Below are 13,232 nucleotides of genomic sequence, written 5' to 3'. Positions count from 1 at the left end.
AGTTGCTTAGCTGCAATTGCGAGCTAGACCGTATGTGAAACATCTATAGGCTATTCAAAAAAAAGCAATCTGTTCAAACCTACTCGACACGAGCCGTCGCCAACTGTTGCCACAGGAGTGAAATGGAGCGGAGATAAACGCACAAAGGAAAATGCTCAGAAGTGTCCAGGCTTCAAAGAAAAAGCAGGAACTACCTTGTAAACACGCCACAAATGGGTGTTTATCACATCTCGCTGACTAGCAATAAAAGTCAGCTCTCCAGGTGCGTTAACTGCACTACAAGGCTACTCACACAAGCACAGAGTTCTGTTTCAGCTCCTCGGGCCGACGGTAAACACTGGCAGCACGTGGGTGACTTCCCACACAGCTTAGCGAGCCTACGTGCGCTCACACACACTCACACACACACGCACACAGACGTACAGTATGCAGCGTGCATTCACAGGATTGGGTATCAAAATATGGCTGCCAAACTGTTATTATCTGCATTGCATCATCCTCCCCAATGCCAATCCATCAACAAAGCAGACAAAACCGTCGGGTATTTTTAGTTGCTGATGCGTCACTGTGAAACAGATAGACGCCGTAGGACCGTGCGAATGACAGACCAGCTGTATGGATGTGCAGATGCACCTGGTTATTTGGTCCGTTTTCTTTTTTTGACACATTTGTGAAACCAGTGTTTGCTGACATTCGTTAAGGAACTCCCTGTGGTGCGTGATTACTATTGCATATATATATATATATATTTTATTGACATACAAAGTCTTTTTCTTATAAAAGCGTTACTTTACACAGATGGGGTCAGCAGTCATAAGCAACTGGCGAATTTTAAAATCCAACCCAATTTTCACGTTGTTTCACACTTGCAGATATTCTTCTCTCTAATCTCATATTTGCATACTCAAGACTCAACAAAAATATTAGCGGATTACCAAACACTGAATGCAACACCCTGAGTGATCTCAAGTGATGACAGAGATGCAGGTGCGACACTATACTACTGCATCTATATACACACCAGTCCCGTGAATATGAGGACTGGCCCTTGACTCGTGTGGCCTGAGCTCAGACTTAGCACTTAGCGGGCTAACACTTCAGTCTTACCGTAAAGACACGTTCTTCTGCTCTCTTAGACCGCTTTCTCCATCCTACATTAAACACATCTGAGACAATTCTTCACCAAAATGCGTGTTTCCTTGAACCCTGCTTGCTGCCTGACTACAATACAGAATGCACCAAACTACAACACAGTCTGAAAAATAAGACTTACAGTCCCGAGACAGATGCAGTGAGGATTCAGAGTCGAGGCTGCTATGCATGCAGCTGTAAAAAGGTTTTGGTTACTTGTCATGGATAAAGTAATCAGATGGAGGCTCTCGTTTACATGCACAAGTGCAACAGTGGCCCTCTGCGTTTCTGCAGGAGTAGTGAAAAGACATGGTGACGCACAACTGTGAGTCCCCATGAATTAAACAGTGAGGCTAGTCTTTCTCCTTCGCTGGGCGGCTGCTGGTCGGAGCAGTGGGTTGACGTGGAAGGCTGTAGACACAGAACAGCATCACTTCACTTTTTTTTTTTTTTTTTAAACTCAGTATGCCCGTGGCTCGTCTTTGCTTTGTCCTTGTCATATCGGCTCTCCCTCCTTTCCACGGCCCACGCCGCCACCGTCGCAGAGCCAGCGCCGCTCTGCCCCAGCTGTGATTTTTTTTTTTTTTTTTTTTTTTTTTAAAACAGATGCGAGGAGCACGACAGGATGGAGAAACAACTCTCTTGCTTTTTCTCCCTCTAACCCCACCCACACCCTCAGAGCATCTTCTGCACCGCTTCTCTGCCACCATTAATTCATCCGCGCAAATCTCCTGCAAACTTCCTAAACAAACAAGTCCGCCGACTTCTGCTCCTCAACACACAGTCGGCACGGAGCGGTCGCCCAAGTGCAGACCCCCTCGGAAACGGGCACGCACTCCCCGAGTCGCTGTCCGTCCATCGTTCTGCTGTATTGACATCTGCTCCATGATCTGGATGGAAACAGACAGGCCGAGCCGCTCTTTGTGTTCGACCTAATAGCTGCTGACACGAGTGCGTGTTTTCTAATCGGGTGCCCTCCAAAAAAGAGGAAGTGCAGATGTGAACCTGTTTAATGATAAGTTACTAATGAGTTTAACCACTCTGTGATTCACATCTGTTTTGTTTACCGGGTAAAGCCCCGCGGGGAACGTGCATGTTAACACCAAAGCTCCATCAAAAAGAAGTCGGTAAACAAATCGCGTGCTCATGTGTGCGTCGTTAATGTACAGTAGAAGATAACAGTTCAGGAAGCTTTGTGTGTGTGTGTGCATATATATATATATATATACATAAGAGAAAATTAAATAATAAAGCTAGAAAAGCAATATGAAAAACACATTAGAAAGAGAGACAACAGTCTTTCAGGCTCTAAAGTAATAAAGGAGAGACTGGAGATGTTTACCCCAGCCTATGTACAGAATATTAAGTAGAGGCCTGTGGATAGTGAGCTTTTAAGGTTGAGGTCAATATCAATATTTCAGAGGTAAAAGAATTCCAAAGGAAAAAAAAAATTAAAAAAAATCCCACAAGCTGTCAATACGATACTAAATCACTCACAGACTCCCTTAAGACCTTCTGCAAGGTCAGTCCATCCCATGAACATTTGTATAAGGTATCTGGATATTAAAGGGCGACCGTGATCTGAGCAAGACAGTTTATACTGCTAATAAACTTCTCATTCCTCGGCTGGTGGACAAACTTTAATAGAGAGACCTCCAACCTCTGATATTTCTTCCCACTTAGGGAAGCTGACATATGTTGATACAACGTACTGCATCTCTAAAAAAGCCAATTTATCAGGCCGCTCTTAAATGCCCAACATTTTCCATTATTAATCCTTATTACAGCAAGACCTTTGCTTGGTAACAGCAGAGCCATAAAGAGGATAAATGTGGCAACTGGAGCTTGTAAGCCAAGGACAGCAGTAAGTAGTAGTATTGCAAAATACAACTATTCTTCCCATTACTGACTCTGATGACCTCCAGGCATCTCTGAGCGTTATGCTGCTTGGCGTATAGTGATAAAGTGTAAAACATCAGCTGTAGTTTATTTTGGCTGAATACAACTATCCACAAAAGCATGTGGATGCACATCTGTCATCCGGCTACAAAAGCTGACCAGCTCATTAAGGTTAATGGGCACCGCCACCAAGCCAAACAATTAGATCCAAAGGAACAACTTTATGCAAATGCACCGATCAGCCAGAACAACGACTATTTACAAAGAAGTAAATAACACTGACCAACTTGTGACAGTACAATGTTCTGCTGGGAAACTTTCATACCATGCACCCACCTAGACCAGACCAGACCAGGCACCCTCACCCCATAGCAATGACACTCCTTCATGGCAGAAGGATGCAGCCTGACACACACAAAAAAAACTATCTAGGAACAACTCAAAAAAAGCTTCAAATTCAGGAGATCCCAAACTGATCAAGTATCTGTGGGATGTATCTGGATCAAGCCTGATCCCCTCCCCTCAACATGTAGGACCTAAGGGCCCCTATTAACAACATCCTGTTGCCAGACACCACAGGACACCCTCAGAAGACCCATGTCCATTCTCTGATGAGTCACAACTGTTCTGGAGGCACAAGGGAGGCCTACACAATATTAGGCAATTGGTCATAATGTTATGCCTGATCAGTGGAGTTTAAAATTTGATGATTACGCTACATGCACATAATATCTGTGCAGACATAACCTTCGTTCAGATGTACCACCTGAAAGAAAATCTCTTCTTTTTACTTTATCTTGTCCTTTTCCTATTGCTGATAACTACCCTGAAGGTGAAGCTATGTGAATTGTCTGAAATGTTCAAAAATGCTCTTGGCAAGTTGCTCAATACTTATCAGAATAGAGACACACGGCATTCATTATTGGGCATGTTTCAACCAATACAGAGGAAAAAAAAATAGCTCTGCACACAATTGGACAGTTCTACAAACCAGTTGGTGCCATTTTGTTGGAAACTAATTCAACTCCACGTCGTTCGGGTGCCACTAAAGAGTTTTTTTTTTCTTTCTCATGCAAGTCTTACAGCTGGATATTTGTAATGTCTTCGGACACATCCGAATCGCTGACTGCCAGCGTGCACACACTCACAGCACGTTGTTGTCCTCGGGTTCAAAGTTTAAAATTTCAACAATGCAGCTGCCACATTCGTGACATCCAAGGTGTGACCCCCATCGTGCGTGCGCTGACGACTGTGGCGCAACGCGCTGCGACATGTGACTCAGCTCTGATTAATTCATGTGTGATAATCAACATACAGAACACAGTCGCTGCATAATTCAGCATTTTCAGCTCCTTTTCTGTTCAATAAAACATAAAATACATTCAGCCAGGAGCTATCCATTAACCTCTGTATGCAAACACTGCGCTGTGTTCCGTATGTGTGCAGTCATCTTGGTTGGGATGTTTCAGCTGCCATGCACCTACTCAATGGAATCAACTCCAAATGCATTCTTCCCTTTTTTGGTTGATTCTCTTGGCAGATTAAAAGTTTTAGATCTTACCCTTTTTCTACCCAGATAAATGAAGTTGTTCCACGCAGTGCTTGCGTCCAAATACACCAAATATATCGATATACCAACAGGCAAAGCCAAATTCTGATCAATGATTTTCCCGACTGAGATGGTGCCATTCAGTCAAACTTTCTAGAAGCAGGAGATGACTTAATGCTTGTGCCATCCTTGTGTGTGTGCGTTTTTCTGTGTGTCTGCACAGAAGCATACGTCATGGAAAAGGACGCGTCCATCCCAGCAGATTTACCGCTGTGATTCCAGGCACCGTTGAGTATTTATGATCCCTGTGGACATCACACATGTTGACGTTGATAATAAAATACGGCATTAATGGCACTAAAGCCATCCCCGTGCAGCTGCAGATAAATATTAAGCCACGGGAGTGTTACCTATAGAAGCTGAGTGGTTGTAGATTCCTCTCACATGCTGCGTCCACCCTGCAGTTGGATGGCGAGCTGAATTCTTATGCGTTTTTTTTTCTTTCTACTTTTTGATGTGGCTCGGACTTGACATTTATGTGGACACCGTGTCTCCTAAATCTGAGCTAAATCAAATATACGTGTGATCTGCCGTCTGTGAGAGAACGTGGTTTTCATGTTGCTCTCCGTGGACAAGCTCCACATCTCTTTGTGCGTTTGTCTCTTTGTATATTTGTACTGAAGACCATAAGGGAAAGTTCAAAACGACTAAAAGGGTGCAAACTGTATGTATCTGAAAAAAAAATCACTCAGCCCAAATGCAAATCCAATTCACTTTGAGCTTTCACAAGCGCACTGTATCTGGGCCACCAGACTCAGACTACTGCTTGCACCGTAACGCTTAAAGCTCCTTTTTTTTTTCTCTCTCTACTCAAAGTGGATTAAATGTACAGTGGTGCAGATTAAAAACATGTCCCGGAGTGCCGCTTCACTTGCTCTGCTTCATGGTTTGTGTCGAGCGGCATATTTGTTTGGAAGTGTTTAGACCTACTTAACACACCTCTCGCTAGGGCATGAGGTCATGACCAAAACATTAACCCCGTGATCCAATAAGGTTACATAAATAAGCATCAAAGGGTGATGGACAGTTTGGCCCGGATAAGGAGGAGGTTTACAGTGTATGTTTTGAGAAAATAGTTAAGCGGTGGGTTCATTTGAGGTTTCTTTAAACTAGTGGGTGGTTCGAGTTTCATTACACTCAAAAGAACTCGGTTTTGCAATGTGTGACTCTGAGAGTCTCTTTAAACAGCAGGGCTCGTTCCTAATCTACCTAGCAACCGCAACCCGAAGAGGGACAAACAATAAACACCCAAGCGTCAGGGTGTTGGGTGATGTGCAGCAACGAGTTAGCTGTTTGTGCCTCTCCAAACAGTAGCTCCACCTCGCATGGACCTAATTCCTCTGGTGCTAACGTCTTGGTGTCAGATACCGCATGACACCTACAAAGGTCTCTGAGAGTTCATGCCTTGGCTAGCTGGAGCTGTGCTGGCAGCATGTGAAAGACCAATAGCAGCTGAGGAAGGTCTGACTCCGCGTTGACTCATTAGTGTTACTGTTCCATTCCTGTCCTCTCAATCCTTTCCATAAACTGATACAGGCCTAGGAAACACAAATATTTGCTGAGTGGTTTTTATCTTGGTTTGCTACAATGAGACAAACACAGACTATAAGCCAATTCCAGAGTCATGGTATTTTGTAGGCTATTTTATTGCCATGCTTGACTCGGATCATGTTCGATGAAACCGAGTCACTCTTCTACATGTGCATCTGGGCTACGACAACTGAACACGTCTGCCTTGAACATAGCTTTTCTGAGAATTAAGTAGGAACCGCCTACCTACCTGCTATATGTGTTCAGGTTTTAACATTAAACGTAGCTAAAAGCAGTGGGGACAATGAATCACCATGCCAGCTGCACAGTTAGCTTCTCATCTGCAGATTGCATGTGCAATTTCACTTGATTCCTGTTAATGTGTATCTGAAGACATTTAAATTTGTGATGGAAAAGCTCTGAAAAGAGAATTGATTCTTCCTTTATGACCACTGTGAAAAGGTTAAAGACCAGACATGACAGCTATTAGCGGAAAGCACTCACATTAAGAAAACTAATGATTCCACATCATCCGTTTCGCACATTTATAGCCGCTGTGGCACTAAAAAAGGACTTTATTCCAATCTGTCCACTACTGGTCTCAGTCGCCGGCGTGGCCGCGCTTAAGCTTTAGTTCAGTTATCCAGCCAGACGGGCCTGATTTTGTGTGATCGTACAATGGCGGAAGGATGATCTTGCAAATGGATGATGCATCTGTGAAAAGCTGGTGTGTAAAGTGACACACTTGCTTGCTCCACTTCAGAAGGCCTGTCACTGCAGCCTAACGACAACTCCGCCATCTGGTCTCAAAAATCAGAGGGGGCTACGAAGGCTGCTACTGAAAAATTACCTGCTTTTTGATTTCAAAACCTCAAAAACCTCTCCGGCAAAACTAATTGTTTCCTCCACAATTCCACTAAGCCTTTCAAATCTCTCCATTCTGCTCTCCGGGGAGGAAATGCCCGTGTAATCAACTGTGTTTTCATTAAAAAAAAAACAAACAAAAAACCCTTCCCTTCTTTCCAAACACGTCGGACAATCAATCGAAAATGGTTCCCAGAGAACCAGAAAGGTTTTGAGCCTCGTTTGCGCGCCGACAATTTGTAGAGAATCAAGTATTCGCCATTGTACTTACGGAATTTGCTGTTGAACTGCTCAAAGTTTTGTGAGAAGCCCGTACCAGAATAAAAGCTTAGACCATTATTCTTCCTTTGATTTACTTGATTGAGCCCCTGAACACAACAAATAGGTTTGTCCACTAGTCATCTCCATTTCTGAGGCACACTACATGATTGTGCTTGTAGCTTTAAGCCCTCTCTTCATTTTAAAACAAACCTCGGTATAAAGTAAAGCCACATTTAACAAACACAAAAAAAAAAAAAAAAAAACATCAGAGAGAACAAATTGCTTTTGGGTAAAAAGGAGAATTAAGTGTAAAGATTTGGTACATACCCAGCAGGTTCTAGAACCGGTTCCATTGACTCTTGTGCAGAGGAGATAATGGAATTGATCCAGCAAACTGCTTAACTTAAGCACGGGCCTGTCATGTGACCATGTCCTCATTAGCAGAGAGGGGCTCTGTGCTAATTTATTTACCCGGCACAGCCCTTACAAGCGAGGGCGAGGAGGAGCTTTGACCTGGCCAAGCTGACTTGGCCAGGTCAGAGCCTGTTACTGGTGCCGGAGTCCTGAGGGATGTGAGGGGGGTGGAGGAGGTGGGGGAGGGGGGTGGAGGGACCGTGTGCATGCGGTGAGGTTCAGGCAGTGACAGAGGAAAAGATTGAGACGGACAGGACACGGGGGAAGAGGATGGGGAGGCTGTCAAAGCCATCGAGCGAGATACACACAGTCGGAAGGCTGGTAAGGCAGGAGAAGGAGAGACAAAAAAAAAAATAAGACCCAGACTGGCTGGAGACGGGATGGAGGGGGGCGAGTGGTGTTGTGTGCACTGTTTTGATGGGTGCTCGCTGCGAGTCCAGGGCGGCCGGACTCCAGGGGCGTGTCAGTTGGGTCCAATCCAGGTGGTAAAAGCATAAGGGCTCCTGGTGGCGGAGATGCACCGCGCTCACACTCAGCCATCTGGTGATGAGTCACCCTGTCTCTGCTCTTGCTTTGCTCTGACTGGGCACAGGATTGCGGGCCGTCGGTTTGTGCGTCTCCCTTCAGAGCATTAGCACCCCGTTTTTAAGTGAGCGCAAATCAGCTGAGACGCAACCGGCGAAAGCTGAACGAATGTAGATTCTGTCTGTCATATGGCAACGAGATAGACCTTGACACGTAATTTAATTTAGTACTAAAATAAAAGCAGAAACAGAAGGCAGCAAATAACTGAAAACACTTTGTTTAAATTATAAGGTCTGTGATAAGACGGAAGTGCTCATCCCGGCAACATTTTGTTCCACTAAGCAACATGACTTAAAATGCATCGTTGTGCTGCAAATGATGCGGCCTGGAGGCGATGCTCGCGCTAATCTGTCAGTACCGGGCATGCTTGACGACAGAATGGATGCTGCCTCCTAGATAGTTGCATCCAACTAACAGCCTCTTCCACTCGCTCACCAAAGCCCAGTATCAATCCACACACAGTCCTCCAACTGGGGAGAGAGGCTTAGCAGCCAAACATCTACTGCCCCCTATCTTTCAACGTGTTGCCTTACTTAAATTTACAGTACAGTTTAAAAAAAAAAAAAAAAAAAAAAGCCAGTAGGATTTATCCCACCAGCAAGCCACAGCATTTACTGTAAAGAAAATATATAAATAATATACTGTAGCTTTCCTTCCTTCCTTTGAAGTAATTTATGTCTATAATTAAGTCCTAAAAAGCATTCTTACAGTGCACTTTAACTTTTAAAACCACACACAAACAAAACCCTAAGTGGAAACCGTCCTTACCAAACACAAGGGGATGCATAATGTCTGGGGAGAAAGAGTACTGACGACGTAAAAGCATCTAAATTAAAGGACAAATTCAATTATCCTTGCGCATCATACAAGAATTAAACCTCAGACTGTATTTTGGCTGACACAAAACAAAAGTTAGCAGGACTCGGTACATTTAAGCCTGTCACATTAGCAAAGGTGTTGCTAGAAAACATTACCAATGGTTAAGTTCTACTTAGTGAGCCGGAATTTGCAATAACATGACCCTGAAATTGAAGTAGGTAAATTGAATTGAGGGCATTTTTATTACTTCTTACTTTTCCTCCAGGTCCAAAATGTAACATTTGTGAAAATGGAACGACTGCGACACATCTGTGCGTCTGCTTTGTTCCGTGCCGCTTGGTTTTATGTGTCCCTTATTCACAGTGTGAAATTTAAATGCACTTCATTTAATGCGCATCCAGCGCTGAAGAATCCGTCGTCTGTCTATACATACAAAAAAAAAAGAAAAAAGAAAAATCAAAGTAAAAGTCACATTAATGTGGCCTGACTACTGATCCGGTGCTCATTTTGTGACAGTACGCATAAATATGTGCATGAATGGGACGCTGGCCTTGAGCGCACTGTCCTTTAAAATTACAAGTGTGCACAGAAGGAACAACACAATTCTGGTGCCCGGGGGTGGTGGTGGAATCAAAACCCCAACGCTTTTCAGAAAGAAAGATACAACACACAGGTCACAAAATGTCCTCAAGCAGCGTTTCTACTCGTGCCACATCCATCTGTCATCGCCATGGCAACATCCGGCAAAACAGATACACAGAGGATCATAACAGGCCCAATATCCTTTGAATTTAGAAAAAAAAAAACATTGTGTCATGTCTTATGAAAGGCGTCTTGGAGTAGCACAATTATACTGTCAGTCTGATAACAGTATACATTTTTGCGAAAAGCAGGCAACTTGTTAGAAATTTCTCCACCAACGTAGAATGGCAACATCAACAGTTGGGTTCAAGCTTTATTAACCTTGTTACACGCAATTTAATACAGACATTTGTTTAAAAGTTATGCAAACTACTTTAAGTAATTAAGTATCAAGTAACTAACACACAGAAGCCCTTCATAATCCAGAGACTGATCAACCTGCAATGATGTCCGGACGGTAATTTTCCTAAGTGAGTAAGTAAGTTATTGCCCAATATTTTCGGCTGTCACCGTCAAAATCTGATGACCTGTTTGCGAGTGGCCCGCCCTCTAAAAATGCGGATGCGCCTGCACAAGATCGCATAATTTCTCCTCTTCACTGGCCATGTTGCTTCCATTGTATAACAAAGTGCATTACATGTATTACCGCCTCCCATGGTGACAGATGGTATTACACGCATCGACGCATGCGTATTGGAAAAAAAAATCTGACTGCACATTTTGCGACGCAGCGAGCCATCATGGCGGCCAATGCGCTGCGATACGTAACTTGTGAACCAGGCCTTAGTCTTCCAACTGGTGAAAGCACAAAGCTGGAACTAGTGCATTGTATTTGGGCATAATTGGTTTCTGGGTACTGGAAAACTGATGTGTATAAGTGTGGTTGGTAGGGACCCTTTAAGCAGTTAAACATCTTGCCAGGTGAAAGCAGTCAGCCGTATGGCCGTTTAAAGCACACTTCCTTACATATCACCTCAAGTGTCTTCATACTGGCTGTCACCAGCTTGGTAAGAAAGTCACATGGCTCAGCAGTTTTTATGGCTGACTAAACTACAGGGCACTCCATCACTGAGAAAACTCTGCCAGAGAGCAGAATGAAGAGGTAGGGACCGTCTCCGGGCTCCATCTTTGTGAGAAACACCACTCTCGCCCCTGAAATATTTTGGATAATGAAACTCCGCCCAGCCCATCTGTATCCCGGCCAGGCGGCGCGTGATGATGTTTCTAAGCAGAGGGTGAATGAAACATGACTGAGCTCTATATACTGCCTTCCTGACAGAAAAGGGCTGCAGAATACTGAATCCACCTGCCTGCGTGAGAATACCTTAGTGGAGTGAGCTGGGAAAAGCAAAACTCGGACGTGGACTTAAATACAGATATGTATACATACATATTTATTTATTATAGATTTCTTTCATCATTACACGATAAAGGTTCGTATTACTCTTGAAAATCCCAACCTGGACAAGACTTGCTTATAGAAACTTGAGAGTAAACATTAAAATAAATCTTGCGCTGGCAAATAGGAATGCAGGAGCTTTAGCCCGTCTCTCTGCGCCTCTCTCTGTGATGTATTGAGCAAAGCCAGTGACAAGGGAGCGGTGGAGAATGGGCTTTTAATCAGAAAGGCCAAGGCCTGCAGAGGAGGAGGAGGAGGAAGAGGAGGAGGATGCTGGGGCGTGCGGGGAGAGGAGGGGTGGGGCCATTACATAAATAGTTTTACACAGCATCAAAATTCATTATCAAACCAGACATTCATCATGTCAAACTTATATTTAGAAAGGGCTTACATCATAAGCAGGTTAAAGCCCTGCAAGCACAAGAACATTTGTTTATGTAAGCAACAACTGCAAAAGAGTCAACATGTCCAACATTTATAGTCTTTATGGTGCCCTCTGTTGGCGACCAAAGGAAGTGCATTAACGTGAATCTGCACGTTAACAGGATATGAATTAAAGCGCCTTGAAGTGGCCCAAACCTCCTCCAGGGATACAGTACAACCTTACTAATTGGTCTTCAGTCAAATCCAGTGCAGGAGAGTGCAGTCATCCAAACAAACTCATGACGGACGGCACCTTTCAAACTTTCAACCAGGTGTCACAAGAGTAAGAATGGCAGACACGTACGCACCAAGAACGAATGACGCAATATCTCGTGCATTGCGGCCGTCTGACAGCCAGCAGTGACAACACAGATCTCTTCATAATACAGGAGACACACTTTTCTTGGCCAACCTTGGAAAAAACCAAACTATTTTGACATTTTAAAACAGGCAGTCGATAGCGCGACGGATATAAACACCTCGGGTGAAGAATCCTGTCGTCTCCAGACAGGTTTTCCTCATTTGGGGTGTAAAAAGAGAGTCTCCGTGTACATTTATACTCATCTCTCACATTCTGCCTGGATTCCCCCTCTCACTCACACCTCAGGGCTAGAGATGAACTCTAGGTGTGATTTTCCTGCGTTGACGCACTTAACCGCGGGTGACTGCTCACAGGTACAACGGCAAGAGCTGAATCTTCATTAGCAGGCGGCATCACTGAATGATTTATAGTTTACCAATCCGAGACGCATACATGCGCTGCTGTTAGCATCAGCGTTTGCGTCGTTTCCCGCTGAGCTTCAGAGCCTTGATACAATTTCGCCAGACTATTGATTCTAACCGCAGCATGAAGGATTTAATTCTCCAGTTTCTTTGGAGGAAAAACACAATTTATTCGGTTGTTTAGAAGTTGCACAGAAATGAGACAACTTCCAGCGTATTAAAAACAGCTTACACTATGCTCAATACGATTATTTAACAGTTAAATATGTGTTTTTTTTTTCCCTCTCTAGTGTGAGTCATCGGACATTATTCGCAGGCAGAGTGCAGTGGTATAAGTGGCAACACCATGGGGGGAAAATGAGGACTAAAGAGGCCTGCACACTGTGAGTGAGGCAGTTTGCTATTATGGCTCCAGCTTAGTCCTTCCCTGTGTGATTCTGATGATTCTGTGACTTAACCAGAAGTTCATTTAATCAATTTGAATACAATTCCAACACAGTCTTGAATCACTGGCATACAGACTGGCCGGTAAACAGAGGGAATATATTCTACCCCTGAGCTCCTTCTCTTGAATTATGTATACCACCAAGTGGATGCACCGTATTCTGCTACACTAAATGACCTTTCATGATAATTGTGGCCCAGTGTCCTCGAGCTTTCAGCCTGGGAGTGGATATTATGCAACTGGGATGACGACGCTGGACTGTATGTTAGTTTCAAATGTCATATGTGTCAAGGATAGCAAGGCCGGATGGATGGTTTCTCATCTGCTACATGTTTCATGGAGGCAGACGCAGGATGCTGACAAACCTCTGACTTGCCAAATTAATTTTCAACATGACTCAACCCCTGAGAAGTCAGACTGGGATTCTGCAGCCTAATAATGAAAAGATGAAAGTAACCACAGGACTCTGGAAGCAACCACAGTGTATG

The 13,232-nt window shown here is 44.0% G+C and overlaps 1 protein-coding gene across 5 annotated transcripts in view; it reads right to left on the bottom strand.

Annotated features, from left to right (window-relative positions):
* oxr1a (oxidation resistance 1a) overlaps positions 1 to 13,232 on the bottom strand; it is a 152,195-nt gene that overhangs the window by 101,376 nt on the left and 37,587 nt on the right. For 2 of the 5 annotated variants that reach the window (XM_047597901.1, XM_047597906.1), the window contains exon 1: positions 7,622 to 7,662. The exons of 2 other annotated variants lie outside the window; for them this stretch is intronic. In XM_047597901.1, the coding sequence (XP_047453857.1) occupies positions 7,622 to 7,647 (26 nt within the window). In that variant the 5' untranslated portion in view covers positions 7,648 to 7,662. Of the gene's footprint in view, positions 1 to 7,621; positions 7,663 to 13,232 lie in introns of those variants that run through there. One more of the 5 variants, XM_047597902.1, reaches the window with a different exon arrangement.

This window comes from Mugil cephalus, chromosome 11 (genome assembly GCF_022458985.1).
Source record: "Mugil cephalus isolate CIBA_MC_2020 chromosome 11, CIBA_Mcephalus_1.1, whole genome shotgun sequence".
Lineage (NCBI taxonomy): Eukaryota > Metazoa > Chordata > Actinopteri > Mugiliformes > Mugilidae > Mugil > Mugil cephalus.
The sequence above is the reverse complement of the archived record's forward strand: the minus strand, read 5'-3'. Positions and strand labels throughout refer to the sequence as shown.